At 42.1% G+C, this 27,970-nt stretch overlaps 1 protein-coding gene and 1 long non-coding RNA gene across 6 annotated transcripts in view; one reads left to right on the top strand and one right to left on the bottom strand.

Annotated features, from left to right (window-relative positions):
- The window catches only part of LOC111243870 (uncharacterized), a 174,051-nt gene that overhangs the window by 105,696 nt on the left and 40,385 nt on the right, over window positions 1-27,970 (top strand). For all 5 annotated transcript variants that reach the window (XM_022790105.2, XM_022790103.2, XM_022790102.2 and 2 more), the window contains one exon: window positions 193-415. In XM_022790105.2, the coding sequence (XP_022645840.1) occupies window positions 193-415 (223 nt within the window). The remainder of the gene's footprint in view (window positions 1-192; window positions 416-27,970) is intronic.
- Window positions 7,085-27,970, bottom strand: part of LOC147757590 (uncharacterized) — a 45,382-nt gene continuing 24,496 nt past the window's right edge. The window contains exons 5-6 of the long non-coding RNA XR_015321023.1: window positions 12,013-13,410; window positions 7,085-11,635 (exon numbers count right to left, since the gene is read on the bottom strand). This is a non-coding gene — a long non-coding RNA (uncharacterized LOC147757590). The remainder of the gene's footprint in view (window positions 11,636-12,012; window positions 13,411-27,970) is intronic.

Raw genomic sequence — 27,970 nt, 5'->3', positions numbered from 1 at the left:
AGCAAATCAACCGAATGTTCAAAATAATTGTGCCTCGTAAATTATCTTCTGCTCGTGTTGTATTACTAATGAGAAGTACAGCATATTTATGCTTCTGTAGTATGAGGATTTTTTTAATAGTAATCAAGCCAATGAAAAGTCGTTTGAAATCCACTTTCTATTAACCGTTTGGTATTGCTTGTCTCCTTGCAGCGCTCCAGTCCGTGTCGACGTGCAGTCGATATGATGATGTTCGTCTTCACTGCGACACTCCTCAGCGTGTCGTGGTGCACGAGGCTCGCTTCACATCCCAACTTCCTCTGCACGAGCTGGAGCAGCGCTGTAACCATACGGACCCCGGCACGTACGTAAAGGTGCTCAACGGTCGGCACGGTCACAACTGCTCTGAGGACATTCGATCCTCCGTTAATCAGAGGTAAGCGCGCTCCGAAGTGTCGAAGACGCGGTGGAGAACAGTCTAATTATCGGTGGTCGGTCGAACGGTTCATAGAGTGTAAATACGTTATCTGCTGCTCATTAGCTCAGTATCAGTGCAACGATAGTACTTTTTTATATTAGGTACCCTTCGACGAGGCAGGTAGTTTTGTTAAAACGTTTCGTCGAAAAAGTTAATTTAACCCAGTAAATGTCCTGATGGGTTCGTCTTTCTCTCTGATGTTTATCTTTCCTTTGTATGATATACTTGGGAAAAGGTGCCATTTTTCTCCACGATTGCTAGTTTCTTAACATTGCACCTAGTATCTCGGCGCGAAGATTCAGGCCAAATGCTTGCCGCAGATATTATGTTGCTATGGAGACCGATTTCATACTATGTTAGCGGGTCGCGACAGTCGATCGTTCCGCTATTACAACTGCTACATATTAGGTCACAACGGACGAACTTAAGTCTTGTAGAAAACATTCCTTTTCCTTAGGGTGTATTACTGGAATAGCGTTGTTTTCGAGTACCACAATATAGAAATATCTATTGGCAAACAGTTTAGTAAAAAATTATCGGTTGAATTGGACCTCTCGGAGCCATCTTAAATTATATCTTTATAATCTGCCTTAAAAACGAAAAGCAATCAAAGGTAATGCATTCATAGAGGCAGCCTTAACACTCGCAATTTAATGAGAGCAAACGATCTCCAAATGATAGAAGAGCTAGTACCAATAACATCCTAATCATAGTGGCTATTCTGCCGTCTTGTCTTGCTTTGGGCGCCCTCTTTCTAACGTAGTTCATAGTAGATTTCGGTATATATATTGAGCGTACAAAGCACAAGAAGAAAATGTTTTCAAAGTTAGTTTTATTTAGACACTGTACTCAGCCCGTTTTCCACCTTCTTCCGCTGTCTTTTTCCCCACTTTGTCAAGTATGGTAGCGAGGAACTGCGCCACTTCGTCTGCCGGTCGGTCTTCGCGCTGCTGCTGCCATTGCGCCTTTTCGCAGCGACTTCAGAGGCTGATTGCCAATGGCAATTTAGCGATGAACCCAGATGAAGTTGGGTCAATTGTTGCCGAAAGATTCACTTGCGCGAGAACAATTCTTCTCCATTTAACCAACGACCCCGTTTTGGTAGCATAGTTTTTTTTCGCGGCACGAAAACAATTAGCTTTATCATTACGTTAGCAGCTGAAGTGCTGGCCACGTGATCAAGCCTAGTAACCCCGCTTGTCCCGTATTTCTCGTGTGGATGTACTCCACATGGAGCTACTGCTGATCAGCTCCCCCCCCAATGTAGTGTCGACGGAACCGTAACAAGACAGCTCTCAACGACTTTCTGTAGATGGTGGCTGATTTCCAAGTTAGACTAGGGAAGTTAAATGCTAAAAATCCAGCAGCCAATGTTTAAACTTGCGCGAACCCAATTGGCATAAGACGAACAAACTAACGAGACTACGCTAAACGCACATACTTACTGCTCCGCATTGAAAAAATAACTGTTATCAAGAGCAGGTTACTTTGATCCAACAAGATCTTTGCGGACGTACTGATTAGTTCGTAAGCGAATCTATGATACCGTCGGTACGTTCACGCTCGATTGAACTCCTCATCCCAAGAAATTTACCAGCTCGGCCGCGCTGGACCTGAACTTGTGCGGAAAAGAGTTCGTTGCTTATTAATCCCCGACATTTGCATTATCGTACAATGGCGAAACGTTCTGCATTCACTTGCCGATTCCACGACTGTATAACGTGCAACAACTTATCATTACATATTATTTCGATACGTGCGCTAGCCAGAATCAACGGGGAGAGTTTCCTTTGAAGTGACCCGAAATGAAAGTAGAAAAGAAGTGTAACATGTTATCAAATAGGTAAAAAAGTTTCCTTCATTGTCACCGCATCCTATGGCGCCCATAATCCTTATGAAAATGGTGTCAAAAAAACGTGTCATTTCAACATTTAAGAAAGCCGTCGGCAGCAAGTACCGCGAAAGCGTTCGAAATATCCCGATGTGCCAATAGCAGAAATAAATGCAAGCCTTGTGTGACGATGAATGTACTGAAGATAGAAGAAGTAAGACTTTTATATTGTTCGACAGCTAATTTACCTAGCACAGGACCAACAAGCTAGGTCTACCTTTTGTTGAACCCATTATAATTTGACATCTATCTGAGTGGTGTGAGTGATTCAAGCGCCAAAGATTACAACTGTAATCTATTATACATCAATAGCTACCATAAGTCTATATTCTTCTACTGTTCTCCATTGATGTGTTCCGTCACAAGCTTCTTTGCGGTACATAACAATTCTTCAGAAAGCCCCCGAAGGCAATTTTTTTTCGGAGCGAGTTGCGTGACGAACATGAACTTTTTCCTTTAAAAGTGCATACAGTTACAGAAGTTCTTAGAAGCTACGGTTGCTACGGCGTTGCTAAGTTACAAGAAGGCTTATGCCAGAGACTTAATACTTCGATGTCATCAGGCCTATAAATTACCACTGGCATTACCATAGGACCCCATGAAAATGGTACAATTTGTCGGACAGGAAGAAAACAACCAAAACTACAAACGAGCGGCAATGTTGGAACTTAGACACGTTTTACAATTTACCGTATGTGCAAATGGCTTTTGACTTACTGCGCTGCTGATGTGTCCCTGAAGCATTACTTAGAATTAGCGAGATAGTTACTGGCCTGTACCGTTTCTGTTGCATAGTCCCTATATATTTGTCCCATCTGATTAAGCAAGTCATGTCCTGGACGCCTGAAAGAGCTTTAAGAGTGATATCTTTTCTAGATATGAATACTAAACGTAGGAGTAAGGCCTTATCGATGTCTAGCCAGCTAAATTGATAGATTTTTTCTAGATTCAAGTGCAACATATGTTTAAGCCTTCGGGTTATTTTAAGGACATCAAATACCGACATGATATATAAAGGATAATATGCACATCGAAAAAAAAAAACATTTAGAGAGCTTTGATTCAGTATATAAAGGTGGCACGGCTAGACGATCGTGTGGCTAGAAAAGCCAACGGCGGCCATATGCAACTGACGCTCAAATCACGGCCCCATATTTGGCCAGAGGCAACGTTTGAGGTAATACAAAAACATTATTGAACCATTACTTTATTATATCAATGCAACCATCCATTCGTGTCTGTGTTTTTTGTGAACGAAATCGAGATTATACGTAGTCGTTCTATTGAGCAGGGATCACGACAAGCATACGGCGAGCAAATAGTCGTCAACGATGTCGAATCGAGCTCGAAGCCAATCAGTCTGCGCTTTGTTCAATCTCAATACTGTGACCGCAACTTTCGTCACCGTCGCAAGACCAGCGACGATGGAGATCTATTACAAAGTTGGGCCTGGCTGTAATCAGTCCCTTGCAGCCTACTCAGAGCTATCGAACTCCTCTTGCGGGAATTTGATGTTGCTCGTTTTCTATGACCCAGACGGCAATAGCAAGGGGAAGAGAGACGGCGCTGGGTTGGGAGGGCAGCATTAATCATGATGGGGACACCTGAGGCTACGTCCCTAAGCACAATAGCAAACGCCAGCACGCGTACGACAGTCAAATGACCCGACGATTTCGGCTACGATTTTCATTCGACTGCTGAATGCTGGATTGACTGACTCATTCACTGTTAGCAGCTATGGCGAAAGAAAAGTCACTTTAAACAGAAGAAGTCAGTCAGTCGACTCGACAATGGATGAGGAAAAATCGACTCGTTTTTCGTTAGTTCGCTCGCTGATTGGTTTGTCAACGAAGACGACAGCGAGTAGTCTTCGGAAGCAGATACTTCTTCTTCTCGACTCTTACACGATTCGGATGACTGTTAACAATGGTAACAGCGACTATGACCTAGACGGTGGCGATGTTGATGGTGAAGACGCGCGGTGGAGGGTAGGGGGAGACGACGACGACGACGACGACGACGCCACCACCACCACAGACGGACGGCGACAATGCGTCGCTTCGTTATTCGTTATCGTCATGTGAATGGTTTCAGCTTCGACTGGCTGGTTCAAATTCAGCGCCTGTGTGCTCTGTATCGTTCCACGTGATACTTCGTCGTTTTTGTCTCCTGTGGTACTATTTCTGTAGCCCAGTGTCTACAGCGCACTTGTTCACCGTCAGCCCCACCTGTGCACGTCGCCGTTAGTTAGCTTACCACGTCGACGGTTTTCTGGCTAACCTTCCCGCCGCCAGTGAAATCACTGTTGATCGTCTTTTTTTGCTGTGCATTGACGCTATTGCCCTTGACTCGTCGTTGATGGGACCATTGATGTTGATGCTGCGATTGCCGTTACAGTGGTTGTTTGAAGCAACTACGACAACGACAGCGACAGCGGAGCTAAATCATCCAAAATCCACAGGCTTTAGCAGACATTGTAGGAAAGCCAGAAAACGAAACATTTGGGAAAAACGACAAGAGACGATGGGCAACAGCAAACGAAGATATCTCGATAGCTCTTCTCGTGATGCGCCAGTGGTGATTTGGTATCGATGGTAGCGCAGTGGGAGCCAGGGGGCGGTCGGCTGGCCGGGTGTAGCTGTCGCTGCTGTTAGACACTGCGGTCCTCGGTGGAGTTCAACGTTGCGACTTTGTGATCCTGCACAAATCTGTCCCTGGTCAAAGCATTTGCTGAAAGTAATGGCACAAGATAGTTTTCTTCGCAGAAGTTACCTATCTGTCGAAGCGAGCCAGCCAAACGTCCAACAATGCATCTTCGTCCGACTTCGATCACCACCAGGCTCAGCTTACATAGTGCCGTATAATATAATGTTACAGACATGAACTAAATCATTTTCTAGTTACATTTCGTTTTTAGGCTGTTCGGAAGATAATAACTGAAATAAATCAATAGGGCATTCGCGTCCTCAAAAAAAACGGTGTCACTCAAAACTCAAAAGTTGTCCTTTCCTAGTTTATATTTTTTCTCGTATTTTATCACTGCCGTTACGTTCGCCGGCGTGGAGGAAAGTCGACGTTGTCCTAATTAGCAAGCTACTATAGAAGCGGAGCAGGGGAAGCGTGTCGCTGCATATACGACATCAGTATATCTCCATACGTACTCACTGTAACGTATCGATATGGTAGAATATTACGTGAGTGAAATTCAGTAGTGTCGAAATAGCGTTATTGACTGCCGACCTGCCGTCTTCGCTTTCGCTCATGGCCAGCAAATACAATATTTAAGAAATATGTTTTCAATGAAATCATCAGTGCACTATCATGTACGCTGATTTTAAGTTCAACTTCTTAGGGGGCGTAAACTATTTAACTTTCACGGACATCAACAACGGTAACTTGCAGAGCAAAGACAATGCGCTATCCTTAACAGTACATCCGACATGTATGCAACAGAACAGCCCTGAAGTTATATTATTAAGAATATTGTATTAGTTCTATTACATTACAGCGTAACAAGATGATTTTTTTACGGCCCGACTGAAACAAACGCGCGGCGCACGGAACAAGAAAATACACGTTATCGTCCATAAGCCACACTAAACACGGACCGTTTATGTTTCGTAAACTGCTGATTTTTGTCCAACTCAAGTGGAGGAAAGGACGCCATACGTTTCTTCGGCTATGTTTAATGTTCTCGTTGTACAACTCCTGTAGTATACATCATACAACCGAAAATATAAGCTTCTATTTTAATGCTAAACGGCATAGTGACGAAATCTCTGTGCCAGCTTTTTTGGTAACCCAACCACTCGATAGCAATTTTTTTTGTTCGTTGTTTGTTGGATCGCGAAAAAAACAAACACGACGAGTACAAATGTCGGTTAATAAGAAAAACAGCAGCTCTCTAGATAGAAGTACGTACCATGCTATCAAGTAGCTTGTCAGCACCAAAAACGCACAGATACATGCCTCACGTCAATGGAAAACGCTCTCGACGTCAACGTAACCTGTAGCTTTAACGACGAATGACCACTGTCTCATCACATTTATTTTGCCGTTTATATAGAATGATACAGTACGAACAGCGTAAGTATTTCCTGGATAAATTGTACGTGTCTAATATAAAGACGCTTTGTACATTAGTTACAGACTGTGCGTAACAAAAATTGTCTATATAGCGACAGGGAACACGTACCGTATTATACGTACGACGCGCTTCCTTAAGTGCTCTAAACCGTACAACGAATGCCCGAAGCATTTTTAAGCTCTCGTTTTTGTTCCTTCCGTTCCAGCATTGGTTGAACGCAAAGTAAGAGCGCCTGTCTTGATTTTGCTTTTTGGAAAGTCTGAACAGAGAGCTGCGGCATATTTCGGTTGTTCGCACGCGGTACCCCAGGCTTTGGCCTTATCTAAAACTTTTATTGTTGACGTGGTCGTTATCGCCGCCGCCGCCGTTGTCGCTGCAGTGCACTTATTGCGTTTGCTTTGCTTCTGTTTTCTAGAGTAAGTTCTAAATAAAAGGCAGCAAAAGCTACTGCAGAGGACTCTATGCAGTTCGTTGATCTATTACGTTAATGAGTGACTAAATACGAGGCGGCGCCGCCGAGCGGTGACGCGATCGCGCATCTTAAAACATCTTCGTTCCTTGACGCTGCTGCTTATCGCTAACGATTTCGGAGTTTCTCCGGGTCACGTCGACTCGACCGGCCACCCCACAAAGTTTTAATTGAAGTTAATCTTGATAGCGCTTAACTGTTTAGGTGCTACTGACGGCACGATGACGTTGGCGGCGACGACGACAACAACAATAACAAATGTCAAATTCAGATTTTCCTTTGTGGTAGTCATCGACGCCTATTACATTTTGTCTATCTGTCTATCGGGCGTTCAGCCGCTCGCATAGCCTGATAGTTATTTGGTCTTTATCATGGCGATGTTCTTATTTTATGATTATTGCTCAGAGAAAAAATTGATGTCTGGTGAATAACTATATATATTATTACTTAGCCAGAATGGTGGGGTATCAGCGTCTCCCCGTGAACAGGAGCAGGGAGAAGAAGAAAAACATCACACGGACGACAATGACAGCGGCGGTTGTGAGCCCCACCGCTCAACAAGTAGCCGTTGAAGAATCTTGTAGTTTTCGGGCTGACACTTTAAATGTAAAGGACTATGTTGTCGTCGTCGTCGTCGTTCATTACGTCTCGTTGCGCTGTTATAAGCAATCTTTTTTTGTTGATCGTTATTATATTTTAATTAATTCTAAATTTCAGTTCTCCTCCTCATATTTTCAAGGGCTGCCTATGTCACAGGAAAAAAAGGGATTTCCTCGTTTACCCGGGTGTTCGACGGTCACTGACTTGAAAAAAGTTTATGAAGTTTGGCCACGCTCCTTTCATGAAACAAAAACACGAGACTTGACAGCACCGGTTGGTAGGATGCCTGTTCGCAGTTCGCCGCATTTACAAACCATTTTTGTCTAAAACCTGGGAAGGTATGAAACATGAAACAAACAGATTAAGAGTGCTAGAAGCATACATGCGGTATACGATAGACCAAACTATTCATTTGCTCGAACATCCCGTAGCACGTTATTAGCGAATACAGTACATTATCTGATATCTGATTGCCATTAGACATATAAACCCTTTGGCAGCCCAGTGGCGATAAGCAAGTTCCCAGCAAATAAATAATCCATTGGCTTCTCTACGAGCTGATGGCAACAACGAAGTCCGCTTGACAGAGTCTACTAATGTTTGCGACGTTACAAAACAACGAAGTCAAGTAAACTAGGACCGACATACACTGAAGCCTACTGAGGGAAGCTAAAAAAACAGGCCACAGTATCTGGTCTGTTCGGTCAGGATTTGCTCTGACCCTAGAGAGAGCTTGAGCCGTCAAAGTGTGCGTACTTACGCTGCTGAACTGTTTGATCCATAAATGCAACCTTACAACAAGGATATATTATAGTTAATATTGCCTCATTCTGCAATCCAGTAACGTATTTTCCCAAATAGCTGGTAACGAGGCTGCAATTAGTCAGGTACTCGCCTACTTTTTCATGCTTTCCGGCTGCTAGCACCTGAGAGATGTTGAAACCTGGAGCGTCCATATTCGTTGAGACGAAAGCAGAAAATGAATACACGGGCTTAGCCGTAAGCCAAACTCGACTAGTAAGTACCTGTATGAGTTGAGTTTCGGATTAAGGACGGGAAAGTCTAAAGAACAGAGGAGAGCGCTGTGTTGGCGTTGTACTGTCACAGGGAAGACACGGGTTTTGAGTATGTCATGCTGGTCGACTTTGAACTTCGCTGTGCTCGACGGAAATATTAACGATAGCGATTATGAACTTGAGAATTCAGGAGCGCTTAGGATAAAGTCTGCTTTTAGAACTTGGCAAAAAGGCTGGTTAGGAGTTTGGTAGTCGAATATCCGAATTTGTTGTACTCGAGAAAAGCACTGAAAAAAAGAGACCACACACTTAATCATGGAGGAACGGAGCTAAAAGCGCTTATAGATTTAGGTTACTGACCTAAGACGCGGACGAAATAACGAGCAAGTCCTTCTGAGAAAGATCAGCTGGCAGTCCAACGTCATCAAGTCAAAAGCACAAAGGATTGTTGGCGTAAGCGACGAGGCCGTGTGGAAGCAGCTGTCGTCAATAGCCGTCATCAAGACGTAGCTTTTACTTATTAGTACAGTAAAATGTGATTTCCGATTGTTTTTTATTAATAAGCCTCTCCTCATAGAGTTATACATATCTACTGCAATAAGGTCTATGCCCGACTAACGGCCTATTCCGTATACGTTATGTAGGTACATTAGTAACTCAACTAACTTCCCAGTATAATATTTACAGTCCCAAGTAAGTCACTCTTTAGTAAAGTGAAGATGTCAGACTGTAGAACCTTTGTGTATTTTATTTAATGAGGTGCCCGTATTATGACCTATTAATGTAGTCGATACGCGTTCAAATGCTGACGTAACTACTGTTCTGAGTAAACGCAATTGAAGGTGCCTTACAATCAACGATATCTCTGTTGTGTGTCGGACTCTGCCTTTTTTCCCCATTTAGGACCGTTGTATTCTAATTTCCAGAGGCGTGGACCACTCGCTAGAGGCCGCTATCGACCTGGGTTCGCTGTAACACCGCTGCTACAATTTCATGCCGGGAAACAAAGCATTTATATACAATACCATCCGCAAGAGAAACAACCAGCTTTTGTATCAATTTCCGTCATGCATCAGTAAATGTTCACCCTATCAGACACGTTGCTGGAGTATATGACGCTCATAAAAATCCTCCCCTTATGGGAGTTCTTCTATCGACCCGCACTAGTTCGATCCAAAAAAACTTGGAAGCAACAGGTTACTTGTCCACTAAGGTGGGCGCTGACCAGCGGAGAGGAAGAGAAGCAAGGCGTTCGAGTACACCTTACGAATACAAAATAGATGTTCTCATAACATCGTCTTCCTCGTGCTGGCGGTAGCAATATGGACACAGATCAGTGTAGATCTCCAGGCTCTGACTATCTGATCTGGTCGTCTACGGTAAGCAAAGAGTGAACGAGGGATTTGATGAACGGGATTAATCGAGGTTTCCTTGTTTAAATCGTAAAGGCGCCACGCCCTTGATTGATGAGAATACTTAGCAGGCCCATTCCAATATGTCTCTTAATACAGAATGAGACGTGCGTCAAAGGTTGTCTTTCCAAGAGAGAGAATGCCATTCGTACCTTAGGTAGTAGTCACGCTGCTGAGAATGGTTCTATTTAAACGTGTACATTTGTTTTTTTTTTTAGTTTATAAGCGAATAGAGAAAAGCTTTTTTGAAGGCGCTAATTTTGAAGACAAGACTAGAGATACACTATCATTTAAGTAATGCCTGTTTTTCCTAATGACACTCTTCAAATAATAACGAAATATTCGCAGTATATATTCTTCTAGTGAGTGATATTGCCAATGGCCAACAATATCTTGCTTGTCGTTGATCTCCATTTATGAAACATATTAGTATATAAAAATCGCGTTTTATGCTAACATCTGTCTGCTGGTCGTAACCGATATAGCTACTCTGAGTAGTTGCGCAACGCTTCTGTAGATCTGTCGTTGTGCGTTGTGTCAGTGTGCAACTACAGAAAAGTTATAACTTGGGTTGGCTATTGTTGCCGATATAAATGATCGACACCGGTGCGTCACCATACACAGTTACGCAACCAACGCCATGCAAATGACGTCGCGTACAGCTTGTAACTCAGCCATAGTAGATTCACGCAGGCTAAAGCTCGAAGGTGAAGTAAGCAGCAGTGTCATGTCGTCATAAGAAACTAGATCTTGGACAGGAATCAACACTCCTCGTGCAAATCCTTTTTTGTCCTTTTGCTTGTTGCTGTTGTCGACAACAAGCATATCGATGTAACGGACGTGCACCCCTGAGGGCGTTAATAGCGTTTTGGTCTTACGTAGGCAAAGAGAGTAGTCCGTCTCTCGATATGCCAACATACAATCTGCCGTGCGCTAACGATTGCCTGATCCAGAGAAATACACTGAATATATTTTTAACAACCGTAACATCAATTAATTTAATACCTAAATTTGTTTAATTCTATGTACCAATAATTTCCTTTAAGGACAAGATTAAAAAGAAAAACAACGCGAGAGCAAAAAATCCTGATTATAAGGAACAACTGTTGATAATATCTGTAGTGGTGAGTGGCAATATATAGGTAACGTTTCGTTAACAAACTAGTCGAAAGCCAATTTCGCGCATTTAGTGCTTCTTCTAAGCAATTTTTTAATAGATTCATCCTTCTGTCTAAGCAGATATGTTTTAAGCAGTTTAGAATAAACATGCGGAAATGTTCCAGCTGTCCTAAAGATAGGCGACTTCCTGTTAGCGTGACGCGGGCTTTAAAAAATTAGGAGAATTATCATGTTCACTTACACACTTTCATATGGTAAACAACAGGCTTCTTCCCATACTTCCAGCAACCAACTGAGCTCAATGCCATCGTCCACTATATAGAAAACTAGTACACTGTAGACAGATATTCTTGATTGGTGCAATGGATGGCTTCTAAAGAAAAAAACCTCCGGAGTGTAAAGATATGCAGCGGTTTGAATGTGGTTGACCGGACCGAACTTGAAATCAGGAAAGAAGTTGTTCTAAAGACTTTTTGGAAGGCGACAACGGGGGATGTAAGCGTCCTTGCCCGGCAAGAGAAAGGAGGACAAAAGCTTCGGAGATCAGTCGGTGGTCTGGACTCCTCGTCTCTAACCGGCTTTCCCTGAAAATCATTTAAATGACAAACTTTCGAATCAGAAAACATTCAACAAGTAATCGTATGATGGAATAAGTGAGACCATTCTAAAGCTAAGGCCACAGAGAGACATCAGTTATAAACATATGTTCTTGTCGAGGGAAAAAGAGTTAAAAAGTGCTTATTGAAACATACGGGATATGCATTCACTTGCAGCTAGATTAAGTGAGGTTAACTTGCCCGAGATCGATTTGTTTTTGCCTAGACGACTAAACACGTTTTATGGCACCCTTGACAGCAAAGAGCGATAACTGCACATAGCTATAATTAGAAAAACTTATTGAATGTATAAGCGCGTGCCCATATCCGATACTCGGATAGTACTTCCACTAGCTTTTACTCACCTATCTAGTTGTTCCCATGTTCTTTCTTTTTGCCCTTCATTCCTCTCTTCGTTGGACGCCCGGCAGGATCCATGTGAAACAACTGTGGGTTTTGAAGTGTAGACATCGCTCGGCCACTGGATTGTTCGTTGGATGCTAGACAATGAGTCCTTCGTAGTCCTTCTCGACTGGCTTCCTGTATTCTCTGGGATGGGCTTAATGAAAAATCGAGAGATGAGAAATGGAACCACTCATTCGAATGCGCGGAAGCCAATGCAGAGTAGCCGATGGTAAGGACTGAAGAAGGACAAAGACAGGAGGGCAAGAAAGCTAAGAAACGACAAGTTTCGATGAAAAGCCCGAAGGACGACTTAGTCCCGCGGTACTGCACCAGGATCAAGCGTCTCGCGGCAACAGCCGACGAATGGTGAACAAACGGCCCTTATGTGTGGATTACTTGGATGACGCTTTGTACAACAACAGTATAGGGACAACGAGTATAGGGAACAGGGGTACAGCCATCAAGGAAAGATTGTCATAAGGTTAGTTAGTGAGCCAGTGAATTGGATCATTTTTACTTGGTGCTTTCCCCCAGCTAGCTCATTAAATGTAATGAAAAACTATTTGGGAAGATTATATTTCGATCAGAACCGGAAAAGTGGTACGGCGCGACAGAGAGGACTCCTAATCTGCAATTAATACCGCGTATCAAATGTTTTCTTCAACTTAGCGAAACACAGGGGAAAACAGTGGTACGAAATTTCTCTGATTTATGCCCATTCCATATATGAACGAACGGGAAAGAGTTCAAGCTGTAATAGCATGCAGACCCTTTTTGTGTTACGTATACGTATGTCGTTTGTCTTTGCAGAAAATAGATATAATCATTCGTAGCTTATTTTTTACCCGCTTAGTATCAAAAGGAATATGTAGGTAGAAAGTAAATGGCTTACTGACGTAAGGTTTCGAGCGAACCGTAGGCCGCATGAAGACGCCAAAGGCAGCCAAACTGTCTTCTGGGTTTCCTTTACCCAACGAGTGGATCGTTTAATAGCAAAAACTAATTAAATGGCAAAGAAGACTGTAAAAACAAACGCAGCACGGAACATCGAATCATAAAATCGAATTGTAGCTATCAGTAATAGATGCCACCAGAACTGTAATTATCAACGGTGTCTTACCTTTGCGCAAGCGATTGTTTCGACTTGCCTAACATCCATCGAATCGGAGCACATTTACCGTTATTGTGCCGTCCTCCATGTAGATCCATTGAGTTCCAGCTGCTGGGCTGGGATCTATAATACAATACTAATGCTACAGCAATATATCTCATAGACGACTCTCGGCTCTTACTTCGCTAGACGTTTGTAGTTCGTCCCGCCCATTCAGTTCAAGCCATCTTAGCTCAGCTCCAAAACCCTGCAGCGGATCACAACAACCCAAATGAATCGTGGCTATTAAGATATACCCAAATATTCTTCTTGTTAATGCAACTCAATGAAATCTGGCTGGAACGGAAACGCTCGTGTCTTGTGTTAATCGGATTTAGCAAACAGACTTACTACTGCCGCTATACCTACTATTACAAACTATTGCAGTTTCGGCCAATATTCGGATAGTCAGGGCGAACCGGGGTCGCTGGCACTTAGGGAAGCGAGGCCCACATGTACCGCATGGTTTGACCGCACATCGCATACGCGTCATGTTCGTTACAATGCGGTAAAAATGTCGAAGATAACTGGGGGCATTGAAGACGAGAATCATGCCCCGGGTGGCACTAACAGAACAGCTAGGAGGAATAGGTGTAAGTGCTAGGAGAAAGCCGACATCAGGGTGACTTAGGGAGAGGAAATCCCTTAGGGGTGAAACAGATGTGCTTTGAGGCTGCAAGACGACCCTGGTGTGTGATATGCCGAGTCAAGCAAGAACCACTGAATACGCGCTTGACTTCAGAGAAATATCTAGAGCGAGATGAATTGTTGGCTCGTTTCGTTCTAAACTTAACTGGTCTATGACATGGCTGCGCTAAAAGATGCTCAATTACAGAGGGATAAGCTTAAACAGAACGAAATATCGACGAAAACCAACTTGCTTTTCATGAACAACTTCATGTAACTTACTATAACATGCAAGTGCTATAACCCAGTTGCATCGCCGTAATGTTAAAGTGCAGTTAAACTAGACCAAGAGGCAAGGGTACACCTAAATGCGGCGGCGGCTTTTTTTTTCTTTTTCCTTTGGCAAGTCGAAGCTACGCTGTACAGTGACTTGTATAGGGCGCTTTTCTAAGGAATAGGGTCTGCAAAGCTGCTATTTCTTCCGCCACAGTGGGACCAAAAATGCAACGGGTGTGAAAATTGTATAAACAAATTCCCTTTCATTCCCCCCTGGAGAAAAGCTTTTTTGTAAACGTTGCGAATGCCTACCAATCTACTCGTCACATTGGCTATCATAGATACGGAGTCCAACATATCTGGATTCCTATTTTTAACCCCCAGATCGACACTTCTAGCCCACCTGTCAATGCAGAGGGTTATGAAAGAAACTATGGTCAGAATGAACAGGCTATATTCTAGACGAATGGTAAAATTGTCAACAGTGTATCAGTATTGAACTTTGGTGGTAGTTGGCAAAGTGAAGACGATTGCAGATACAAACAACTGTGCGGGCCACAGTTCGTAGTTAAGAATTACGGAAGAATCCGAAGTTTATAACTGAAATATTCAGTGGGCCAGTTATCCACAATAGTCACCTTCAAGGAACCATAGAACGGCTGTGCCTGCAACTAAGCTAACAAAACGCAAGTTGGCTGGGTTGGGTCTACTGGGTCATTTCTAGAATCCCCCAACAGCATCAACATCTGCAGGTATGTGTGTGTTGCACAGGCGGAAAAGCGTGACACTATCTCTAATTTTACTCTAGCGCGGTCTTTCCCTACATTGCATATTTATCTGTTCGTCAAGCGGGTGAGGACGTTGTAGAAAGAAGCTCTGCGCACTTCGAATCCTATCAAGCTATTTTCATCTCCCTTTGGCCAAACGAAGAGCCCAACTGTGGCGACGGTGATCTATTGCTTAGCAAGGATACGCTAGGTCGAACAAAACAACCTGAGCAAATACGGTGCTTAAGGCCCTAGTATTTCCAATTTCCTGGAAACTGCACAGAGATCCCAATCAAATCTAACAATCCAAACCTTACGTGGCTAAAGAAACAAGGTCTTCCACACCTAAAAAGTGTAACTAAAACATAGCCTAATAACCGTCTAAGATCACTCTCTATGCATTAAAGTAGCGTAACAACGTTAGCTTAGAATAACTTCCGTTTCTATATATTGTGCTTCATTTCCTGTAGCACTCAATAGCACTTCAAGCAGAAGAATCTCTTTCAGAAGAAAGAATGACAGGTACCTGCTGCAACCTATTATAAGTCTACTGGTAGATTTCAACGGGGCTGCATAAAAATATATGGATTACGTTTGCGCGCTCAGTTGTTTAACGTGTGACAATGAATTAGACACCTTTCCCAAGGTAACATTTATCTAGGTAGTTGTCCATTAGTATTTTTCTAGTATAGTGAACAAAATGTGTATTCAAAAAAATGTTTCAATATACCTTTATAATATGAAACAAATAAATCCTTTGACACATGGTACTGTTGTTTGCCAAATAGACAACGCAACTTCAAATAACCTGTATTGTACGCCATTTCCACACTGCATTTGCTGTTTAAGATTGTTATCGATAAATCGGTAGCGCATATTAGTTAGTACCAAAATACGTATCTCGTCCCCTTATAACCAGGGAATGCGTAAATGCTGGGTGTAAAACTTGGTCTAGACATATTGGTTTCGATAAGACAGTTCTTAGATGTAAACCCGAAAACATTTAACATGTTGACGAACTATTTAATCAATAATTATTTACCTACATGCAAGAGCAAGCAGGGCCAAGACAACGCATCGCTAGAAGTCTCATTGATACAAAGCAATTGATGAAAATCCAACGCTCTGAACTGTATTTTGTGTAGAAAGATATACCGGTGCGAATACTATGACGATCTGGGTCATAGATGGGAAGTGCCAGGAGGGGTAACCAGAACGGCTGCTTCATGAGCGGGGCTTTGGTGTAAGCATTGGTCGTATTCAGCGGCATATATCATGAATCATCCATTCGTAGCTCTACGTATATGTACATATGTATATATAATATGATTGGCTGCATATGTAAAATTAACTACTGTAATAGAATCTGGCAGCCCGATAGAAATTACGAGGGGGGCGCTAGATTTGTAGCTAGCGATTCATTCTCTCTGAGCGCGTTTGTCAGTTATGAACCGAGCAAACCTTACTAAATAATGAAAAATATTCTAAAAAAACTTGTATGACAATATATGGAGTTACGAAACGTAATAGACCAGGTTGCATATAAATAAGGATCCACATAAACGATGATTAGCTGGTGAAAGAAGACTGGCAGGATTATAGGTGCTTTAGCCATAATTACAAAGAATAAGCATGAAAATCAGAGTTGCGGACATGTACACTGATCCTGAACCGCAAAGATCTCTAGCAACTCGAAGCGTATCAGTGTACGTATTTTACAAGTATACACATTTCGTATTCTATACCGAACATGGCTTTCATGAGATCCATCAAATAATAATAATATACTATGAGAATAGCGGATAATAACAATTCGTTGCTTGTTTGCTGCTGCTTGCTTTTCCTGTGACCGAACGAAGCTCAGCATCCACCCCCTCTACTGACACGTTTTCTTTTCGTCGAACCTTTCTGTTGGCAGATACTTCTATAAGAAACGATTTGTTCATTCAAAGCGTACTGGTTACTGTCGCAGTCTATTCAAAGCGCCCCCTCATCTTTCCCTTCTGCATGTACGACCCCGCCTCAATAAGCACTGTCCAATATATAATTACCTTGGAGACGCTGAACATCGCTAGCAGGGCGGGAAAATTTAAAAAGGTCCCCAGATGGCATTTGTTGTCTCCAGTCGGCATGAGGCAAAAGCGAAATCTTTAAACCGAAGCTATAACTTGGTGAAACTTGTTTGCTGTTTCGATATCCCAGCACCAGTTGAGGTGTTATCCTAACGGGCACGCGTTTAGCTATTATTTTTCGTGCTAGAAAGTCCGTTCTTTCTAAAATAAATCCACAAATTCATACTGACGTGGGAAGTTTTCATCTTTGAGGATTCCGGAATTTTGCTAAAACTATCGACGACTATCTTGCGAAAAGCGAAAGGCAATCAAGTTGTCCAGATGAACTCCAATGAATAGTCGTTTTAGAATGTTTACATTTTTTTCTTTTTAGCCATTTTGAATCATTGGAATCGTAAACAGTTTGATGAGGGATTCTTTGTGATGGGCATGCTGAGGATATGATACTGCGACAAGTCTAGGTATACAAGTATGCTTTTTTTATTGTGCTTTTTATTGTTTATCCTTTTTTATTTGCTATTTTGGGGAAAAAATCTTTAAAACTAACTTAAGGGCAATTTAGATATCGACCTGAAACAAGATAAAAAAGGAACGGTAGTTACGTTCACTAAGCAGGTTCGTCCTTCACGGATCATGTTAACACAAGCGAAAATTTCCCATCTGAACGTCTATTTTCGTTTAGGTGTGGCCTAAAAGCAGAGCTTAGTAATTTGGCCCTAATCCATCTTTAATGCTCTGTATAAACTCAAACGGGTGTATCGTAATTGCTTGTATCTACTGTCCATATTTACGGAGCCATATTGCTAGCAACCAAATATTGGATCACGAGCAATAAAGCTATTTTCAAACGGTTTCTTCCATTTAATATCGATTTCAAGCCTACAATTTAGCTTCTTGTCATATAGACGATTGTTGTTCTTTCCAATAGCTTCTGATAAGACCAGTAGTGATTAATTTCTAATACGCTATAGCTATATTATGAGTAACATGTATACATACAGATCCCTACATACAGAGAGTGCTAGCCGTTTTTAGGTCACAATTGAGAAAACATTTTTTATATTTTGAAATAATATTGTTAAGGTAACACGTGTCGTTTTGATCAGTACCCTTTGACCATTTTTCCGATAACTAACTCCGATAGCTTTCTCACTATCGAACTTTTGTGGTTTTTTGGACGAAAAATTGTGATATGTAATTTTTGCACCCTTGTACTTATTGAAGGCGAATGAGCATCACTGAGGGAGTTCTGCAGAGAAAGAAACAGACCAGATGTTCTCTGATGGTGACAACTGTATCGAGATGTCTTATTCAAGCTCTCTCAATTTTTTCCGGCATTTTCATGATGCACTATGACGTCTTTTCTGTTCATTAATGCCGGTCTATTTTTTCAATGGGTCGTTGTAATCTGGGCCAGTCATTGGCAGTAGAAGCCCGAATTAATCGTTCTGCCAAGTTCTTCCAACCCCATCAAACGTATAGCATCACTTTCGTTCGTTCGTTCGTTCATCCAGATTTTGTCAAGCATTCCTTTCCATTTATCGTACGTGATCCACTTTTTCTAACTTATAATTAACTTGTTTAGGCGTGGTTCGATTTCGATACGCTTCTGTAAGGTTTCATAGCTGGAAATATTTTAACGTCAATTCTTGTGATCACCTTTCTTCAAATAGCTTGGAATTATTTGTTAATAAACGTTTTCATAAACGATATCAGGGCTACTCACGCGTCACTTTTGCTCAACTCTCGCATTAATGTGTAATGAATTTTTTCTATGATCACTCGACCACTGCGCGTAGTATCTGCCTCCAGAACAGGGCCGATTTAATCGTATTTAGGGCTTTTTTTTTTTTTGAAAATTCATCCTGACAATAAACCAATTTTTTACGGGTGTCTCTATTGTAATGAAATTTTAATCTATCCTAGATTTTTGCAAAAATTTCAATATATCTTCAAATGCTTCTATGTTAAGTCTAACTAAAGACATCAAAACAATTTCATTCATAAATCAACAGTATAATTAATATAGCACATCTGCTACTGCCAAAGCTCAGCCTTTAAATGGCCCCAACACCGTGACTCATTTTACCTGAAATATATGACTTTAAAACGATCTAGCTAGGCAAACGGTCAATATTTTTACGATAAGTTAACGTATATGCCCAACTTGAAGTGAAAATGACAGATCCTTTTCTGATCACACAATTAAGGTTCCCATCGCCTGATTAAAATCATGTGACTTAGCCACATTACTACTGGTAGGAGAACTTAAGCACACTAACATGTCGATCTCAGCGAAAAGTTTTGTGGCTTCACCGTGACTCGAAAATAGCTTCGAAGTAAACGTAAGAGTATTTTGGACTTTTTCCAAACCCCAGGACCCGTAATCTGTCGCAAGAGCTAATGCCTTGCTGTTATGCCAACCATTTATTTCCCTAGGTAAAATCAAGCTTAAACGGAAGTAGTGCCTTTGTTGACTCGCTTTCCACTATCTTCTTTGCTGTTATTTATCGGTTTACCGCTGACGAAGACAAAGAACCTGTATAAACTTCCCACATTTGCGCATCTAATTAAACATTGTATCGGATCTTTACATTTTTTTTTTGTGTAATCTCCCTTTGTTGCTGAACAGGCACAATTAACGTGAGCTACCTCATTGTAATCATTTTTCACGATTTGAGATATCCTTTAAGATAAACATGTCGCATATAAATATTAAAAATAACAATTTGTTTTCGTTAGCACGGTAACGGTTGTCTTTTCGTAAGACACACGTAGTTCTTGGCACACGTAGTCCAGAGGCCTTTGTATGTGTCTATTTAAAGGTTCTCCAGTTGGAGGTCGGTGTACCCTCAAATCAAACGACTTTGCAATGAAATCGTCTCCCGTAGGCCGCGTTGATAAGTGGTAGTGCTAAATTGGTTGGTGATACTCTCATGTAATTTTTTATCCCCAGCCCTAACCCTATGTGTTGAGGATTGCTGATAGGATATAGATCTGATTTGTAATTAAAGGTGCCAAATCGTAAATAACCGTGCTGATATTCAAGCGCTGCAGTTACTTCGCGTTTATAAATACGAACCCCTGCTAAGTTGGATGCTTTCTCTGCCCGAAGACAGAAATGTCTGTGATAAATAAATTTGCTTTCACTATGTCACGGAAAGGAAGCCCTCGAAGGGAAGATATGCTTCCGATGTTCCTATGGCATCAAATACGCATTTGGCAAAGCCGACGCTGCATCTAGCAGGTGTAGTATACGCATGCACCTAACGTAGACAATTGAACTGGCTTCCTAACCCTCTGCAATTGATCGCTCGCACAAGTATATACAGTAAGCTCTCGGCCTTTATCAATAACGAGGATGCTTAAGGAGCTATTTACCTATTTAGCAGTTGATCATGTCAGAATTTTGTCCTACTAGTTCTATCTTCTCAGAAACGGACGGTGTTTCCCTGATGAGTTTGATGCTTAGACCCGTCGAAGTGCAGCGCGCGTTAACATTTCGAACGACCCCCATGTATGAACGCGTGTATATGTACGTGCATCTGCTACGTACATCACTGGATGAATGATAATACTGCTTCAACATTACAATTGCAGTGGCGGTTGCATACCGTAGGCTCAGTGGGCCAGTTTTGCCAAAAGACGTTCCAAAATGGCTACACTCATTGCTTGAGCTAACACAAAAGAAACCCGAGAAAAGGATAGGGGCCGACATGGGGCAGACAACTTAGCTCAGTAATGTGTCAATGTTGCCTCGTGTTCTAACTTTCCTCAGGCGGCCTCGTTCCGTCTCTGGTATTTGCTTCGCGTAGCTTAAATCTCCAACTTTTCTGGTCCTATGTTCTTGCCTTCCGCACGTTCATTCCCTTTTTTCGACCATTATGCGTGCAGAGAATATTAAGCGAATTAAAGTGAAAAGTAATTTTTCCTGTCGTTGATTACTTTGGGCTTGCATGTCAATAGTGGTGGGCCTGTATATAAATGCGTCCTTGATTCTTGGTTGTGTCTGTCTATGACAACATTTGAAACCATTCGTCTATTATGTAGTGTCTTTTTTGTTGTTGACATTGTTCTTGCTATGTTTGCTATCTGTATGAGGTGCGGGTGGATCATGATATGTGAACGGCCTGTCTGCGTTTGACACCGAAAAGCAATAAGCTTGAACGGGCATTTGCACACTAAAGGAGCCCGGCTTATTGATGGACTCTGGGTGGAACTACAGTTGTATGGTGTACAGCAGAGCAACACACCTAGTGGCGATAAGTCTGTTGAAAGTATATGCGTTCAATGTCGCGGTCTACCCGACTAAACAAACACGTAAATACGAAGAAGTAAGTGTTCTCACAACGTACAAAAGTCCGAAAAATCTAAATATTAGAATTAATCACATGTACGCTTTGCGGTTTGTACTAACGACACGGTTTGAGCCAGCACCGCGGCGGCTCGTTATTAGGCGCAAATAAGAATTCAAAATGGATGCTTAAGGGTGTTCAGGCATTTTCAAGCGCCTGCCATCATTGACCTTATAAATACACTATAGCTCTAATCATTTTTGTACGGAAGTGGCAAGTAGTGTCATTCCTTTATGAAGATATTCTATGGAAAGTGTGTTTTTTTCTACAGTATAGAAGTCCTTATTTCTGAAACTTGTATCGATACCAGACCATGTTAGGTTCGACTTCATTCGCTACTACTGCCGGCCGTTGTAATGCTCCTAGGTCTACTAGAAGTAGACGTGCATTAGGTTCTAGCTATTCTAAGATAGACGGCATGCACTTTGCCGAATCACATGGCAGGGCCTCAAGAGAGTAGTTAGAACTCTTCAATGCCCTGCTAGAATTTCTCAGCAATGTGGCCAACCAATCTCAAGGAAAACGGCATGTTGCTTGGCAGTTACCAACTACGAGACAGGACACAAACAGACAAAGTCCATAAATGCCAAACTCGCCTATTCCTTCTCTAAGACCAAAGCTCTCTACCTTTAGTTATCCAACGCGACGCGCTGCATCATCAGTCCCCTGGCTAGTGGCTTGCGTATAGTTTTGCAGTTCTTGAGCTTCATTGCCTCAGCACCGGTCTTCTTGCTGGTCATCGCAGCAGGAGTTTATTTTTGCCACTTTTCTTGTAATTATCCTGCCCCATCTCAACAGGCAATGCAAATCGCCTTTTCCCCCAGTTTCATCGCCTCTCGTTGCTCGTTTCTTTTGTTGAACTGATTCGTTTTCATTCGTTCAGATCATTCGCCGTACTTACTCTGCTCGACGCTCTCCTGGGCCCAACAGTTTGCCCGTTCCCAAATTCTTTTAGTCCCACACACTAAAGATAGAATGACGCCGTGGCAGAGGAGATGGCCTGTGAGAAGATCTGACGACAGGTTTTCTTAGACGCAGAGGCCTTAGACCTAAAGTCTAAGGCCTCTGCGTGAATTTGAGGATGAATTTCCACTCTGCAAACTTTAGGTCTGCAGGTGAATCTTAATTTAGCAACGTTACCTCGATATATCGCGTCTGCTTTCTTTTCAAATCATTCGGGTAGCAATAGGCAAGAGAACGACGAAGGACCAAGTGATGAGAGAAGAAGAACAAAACAGGCGTGCACTCTTCGTTTTTTGACTGTTTTGATCGATTGGTTCCCGGTTTGTCCTGGATCGTTTGATCAGAGTAGGGCGCAAATATGGAATGGTCTCCTGCGGTGTAGTGACAAACTGGTTTGTACATATTTGATTGTACAACCGTTGTAGACATAGGAACAAACTTTGAATCGACCTATGACACTACCGAGTGTTACATTTACATATTTTTATTTTAATGCTCTACGAATCATTGAAAAACGTGATAGAGTAGTAATAGTAACAGAGTAGTGGAGGGTACGAATAACAGGGCATTACCCCACTGACTGCCTATCAAGGCGACCACAGTTTCGGATGAGGGCTAGTGGTAACATCTGTCTGTCGATTCAATAACACATACTAAACATTAACTAAAAGTATTAATAAATACCTTATAAAGCACCTTATAAAGCATAGATAATAAAAGTTACGTAGCAGAAACATTTTTTATCTTGATTGTCCAATAGTACTTGTGTCATTAATGAAGCGACGCGTAACAGCATTAACCTATCAAGATCGACTTCTTACGGAACTTCGATATAAGTATTAACAACTCATCCTTAGATGTGCTGACGCTTTCGAATCCACGGCCCGGCCGGTGTCAGAAAAATGAAGTTTTGTTTTTAATCATTCGGCGTTTTCTTTCGCGACGGCAGCATCGTGAGATCATCGTCGTTCTTTCCTATTCGTTTAAGCTAAGGTGAAAAGCTCCGCCCTTTTTATCACCTGACACCCGAATTGAAGCTTCGAGGTCTGTGTCGTTTGTTAGTTCTGTACCAATACTTACGGGTAAAAACTTTAATCCCAAGCTCAAGGGCAAAGAATAGGTCAGGTCATAAGCGAAAGGTAAAAAGGTTGTCCTCGTAGAGTGCTGGAACGCGTCGGAACAAGCTGGACAGACTTGTTATAGTTAACACGGATGACGATTATGGGAACAAGTTCAGATGTATGAATATGTACTCTATATTAGATCAACGAAGGAAAGCGGTTCGCAGAAGAAAAGGAGCAAGGAAAAACGAGACGCTCACTATCATTCAAAACAGCAAGAAGTACTACGCAGCGTCCATCTGTTACTGCATTTTAAAACTTGATTTGTTCGCTTACGTGTAGAAATCGGTAATATGAATGCTACATTAAACGAAGGCTCATGTCGACATCGTGTATAACTTGATTATTACTTTGGAAACTATTTTTTTGACAGGTATAATATTTTAATGTCACTTATAGAAAAAGAATATCATATTATAAGCGGTATTGACGTTACCTAAGATTATAACGTCACTGAGGTCATATATTAGTGTCGAAATCAAGGAGTTATAAGCGATACCTATATCGCCGGCAGACGATGGAGAAGGCCTTCAGATGCTTTTGCCTGGAGCATAGATTAGTCCCCAGTCGAATAATATAGCGTTTATAGACTCATTCGAAGGAATCCTGGTCTCATTTTTTAAAGGCAAAGACAGCGGGTATATGGACGTCGACAATGAACCTTAAATCACCCGTCATCGGCCGCAAAGCTTAGAACTTACTCAGCCGATGCAGCGAATAATAATTAGCGTAGCAAAATTGTGTGAAAATACTGAAGGTCATACATGAAACAAAAAATTCTTAATCATCTAAATTCATGAACTGACTTCTGTGAAAGGTTCCCTGAACGCCTTTCTTTTGCACGATTTTTTTCGAGTCACGTCTTACTCTGGTGCGTCTCTTTCATATTTAAATGATTTGTACTTATCGCCGCTCTCAATACTTCCAGCATAATCAGGCCAGTCACTATTATATCACTGGTAGCGAATAGGCAGCTGTAGAATCTTGTTAATCACAGGTCTGAATTTTAAGGAGACATAGCTCTTGGTTCCTCAAATGTGTTCTATCACGAGGTCCAGCTTTCATACCTATATAAGGCTATCATATATGACTGGGTGATACCAGTGATGACGATATATTGCCGAGCCATGTGTGCTTTCGGTTCCATAGTGTCTAAGGCACGGTCTCAGGCAGCAAAAATCGAGGCCATAGTTTGACTACTGCAGATAATTTTGCCCAAATGGGGAAAACATGCGGGTGGTTTTCGTAATTCTATCTTCTTGGTAAAGTACGCTAGTGTCTAGTAGCTATCATCGGAAACAAAAAGGCCGCCTCAAGCATGGAGGGCAAACAGCCAGCTTCTGTTGTCCTTGCCACACCCTAACCGGCCTTGCACCGTGCGTGCATGCTACAACTCCTTCAAGGCTCCCCCGCGACGCTGCCAGCTGATCGCAAGCCAGCGGCGCAGGGCTTGCCAACTCGGCGCACCGACTCTAGTCCACTTCTCAGATGAAGCGTGGAACCTCACCTGCACGCGCATCAGGATAATAGGTAATACAAACGGGAGGCCGGGCTTCACACGGGTGCGGCTCGCACTGATGCGGGGTATAGAAGAGGAGTTTATTACGATACAGGTAAGATGAGTTACGAGCGGTTGGTCGACCAAGCACGAACAGCGTGGAAGGGAACGGTGCGCCAAAACGTAGGCTACTCTACCGAGTCCCTGTTGCCAACCCACTTTAAGAAAACCTTTAAAATGGGAGAAATCTACTTAGGGCAGTCGTGCCAGAAAAACCTGAGGTTGGATTCTGAAGGTTGAACTGCTGCATTGCTTCACCATCTTCAAGAGTACCGTTTTGCTGCCCGTTGAAGCAGTACATCCTAACGGCCTTCTTTATCTGACGTATTCGTTGCGGTTAATTTGTCTTTTGAACCCGAATTGCTGAGCAGCAGAACATTACGACACGGCCTTATTAGGCCGTGCGGTAATGTTCTGTTGGAAGCAAGTACGAGTTCATTTCCAAGCAAATCGCCTATTATTACGAACGCTTGCGGAGTTGCAAACGAAGTTTGAACGAGGAACGAGTCGCAGAGCTCATGTTTGTGTGAGAGAGGCACTCGCTAGGTGTATAAGAAAAGCTAGCTAAACTCATTCAGGATACAGGTCTGATGAGATAAAGAGAACAGATAGACGAAAGTTTACAAGGTCACCTGGCCGCGCAAAGATGTACCCACAGCCCGACAACGCTTCGCAGTTTTTTACACAGATATACGCTACACGTAAGTTAATTAATTTATTGAGATTTTGTGGAAATAGCCAAGCTATATATAGATCAAGTCTACGTAGTACAACAAAGCAAAAAAAGAATACAATTAAAATGGGCAAAACGATGTATGGAACACGATTTGAAACCCATAAACGAAGAGATTCTCCTGAAGTCGTCGACTTCATTTGAAAATCAAAGCTCTTCATATTTCAGGCAATATTTTGCTGAGAATCTGATTCGCCCAAACATAATGATCCCTCACTGGAGACACTTAAGGGGATTTTGTCAAACGCGTACTAGAGAAATTTTACGTGATGAGTCTGAGGAGGGTTTACGAATGACACGTCTGTCTTTTGCTGCGGCACACCTAACATATTTGATCCGAAACGTGCGCGAAACCTATGCTCAAGTAAAGAGCATGACGCCTGTTAAATTGACCCAGGCTCTATCTGATTCAATTTTGACCTAAAGATCTGAAGATATGCGAGATATGACAAAGTTCTTCACCAGTACTCTACGACAATGAACTTTGTGTCTTTTCCCACATTTTATGACCTAAAGCGGTTTTCCGTAATAATTTATGTGAGAGCAAAACTGCGAACCGTATACAATAGTACGGTGACTGTATATTACACGATTGAAATTAAGGACTTTTTCACCCTGTAAAAATAACGTGGCGGCTGGCGGCCTTTGCATAGTCGAAGGTCTCAACGATAGCGCGTGGGGTCCGCGACCTCTTTCATGCTGAGCTTTTTTACGTCACATGCTGGGTTCGTCTGCCTGGCGGTTTCATACCACTTTAATAGAAAATATCAATGTCTCTAGGGTATTTAATCCTATCCGCTTCCCCTCGTCTATGCTTTTTTTTTCCCCCAAAAGGAAAATTTCAATTTACGAAACACAGAAACAAAGGTAGCAAGAGAAAAACCTAAAAAAATCAATTTTTTTTACAGCCTAGCAAGACTTTTACTGCTAATTTTTTCAACACCTATTGCTTGTTGGCACCGCTGTTCCTCTTGTGGATTTGAAAAGAAATCTGCATTCATGCTCACTCACGGACCGAATGAATATAAATGGCAGTATACCTGTTGTTTTAGCCTGTCGTATGCACATTAGTATATCCCTATTTGATCGAATTAAACTGTATGAGAAGACTTGCGTTGGCAGTTGGAAAGATGGGTGCCCTGTTCGATTTGTCTATTCACTAGCCTTTTCTAACCCTCTCTTTCGTTTCATTTCAGTTGAACAGCATATAACATATGTATACATTTAGGCTCCTACATAGACTAGTGCTGTCTGTGGGAAGAATCGTTCTGTAATTTTTCATAAATATTTACTACCGAGTAATCTGCATCGTGGCATACGTCCATGTTTAATATTGAGGTACGTTGAAATGCCATTTAAGTCTGCGCGAAACACCGACCAGCTCGAACGAGTGATGGCCTTGGCCTGCTAGACGATTCTACTTTGGCCGCCGACGAAACATTCTATCCTTATGCAAATTCTATATGCTGACAACGACATCTCAGGTATATATGAAAGGAGACCACTTGAACAGTATCGTCTATTTGCGTTTGGTTTCGTTTTTTAGCAGAGTCAAAGGACTAACGGACGCGAAGAAGGGGAAGCGCATAGTATAATTAAGAAAACGCTAAACAAAGGTTCTATTAGTGAAAACTCTTTCGAACACACACACACACACACTTCTACATATACTGAGTGCATCACATCCGGATTCAGTAAGTTTTATCTCTCTCATAGATTATATTATCTAGACAAACCTACGTCCCAATTCTGTCTGGTAGCAACATCAATATTACTTATGTTAGAGTAAAACTGCGAAGTATAGTTTTCGCCTAGGAAACAGGAATATTGACACGATGGCGTAACGTGCATAATCAGCCCCTCTTCTTAGACGTGTTTATCAGGTTCTATGGCAGACAATCGTTTGAGTATACGAATAAGTTCCATATTGTTTGTTTAGTCTCCCTGTTTCTCTAGTAACGTACATAATGGAGAAGTACAACGCGGTAAGGTGATTTGTAAAGGCCAACGATGAACTGGCAAGATCCATATTTTAAGTTATAGAAGGGTTGAGATCCGCAGAGAGGGAAAAAATTTGTCGTTCTATCTAACTTAAGCTAACGAACGTTGAAACTGAGTTTTTGCGCCCATACTAGCGGTACGAAATTCAAAAAAGCGCGGTCGATACGAGCCCAGGCATACCATACATTTCAAGGTATTCAGTACATGTGACTAAGCAGATTAACTCCACTATCAATACCCATACGATGAAAAGGTCGTGCAAATAAATCCCTTCGTACCTGCTATTACTACAATC

The sequence above is a fragment of the Varroa destructor genome, unplaced genomic scaffold (genome assembly GCF_002443255.2).
Source record: "Varroa destructor unplaced genomic scaffold, Vdes_3.0 BEIS01000002.1, whole genome shotgun sequence".
In the NCBI taxonomy this organism is placed as follows: Eukaryota; Metazoa; Arthropoda; class Arachnida; order Mesostigmata; family Varroidae; genus Varroa; species Varroa destructor.
This window is presented reverse-complemented; position numbering and strand designations above follow the sequence as displayed.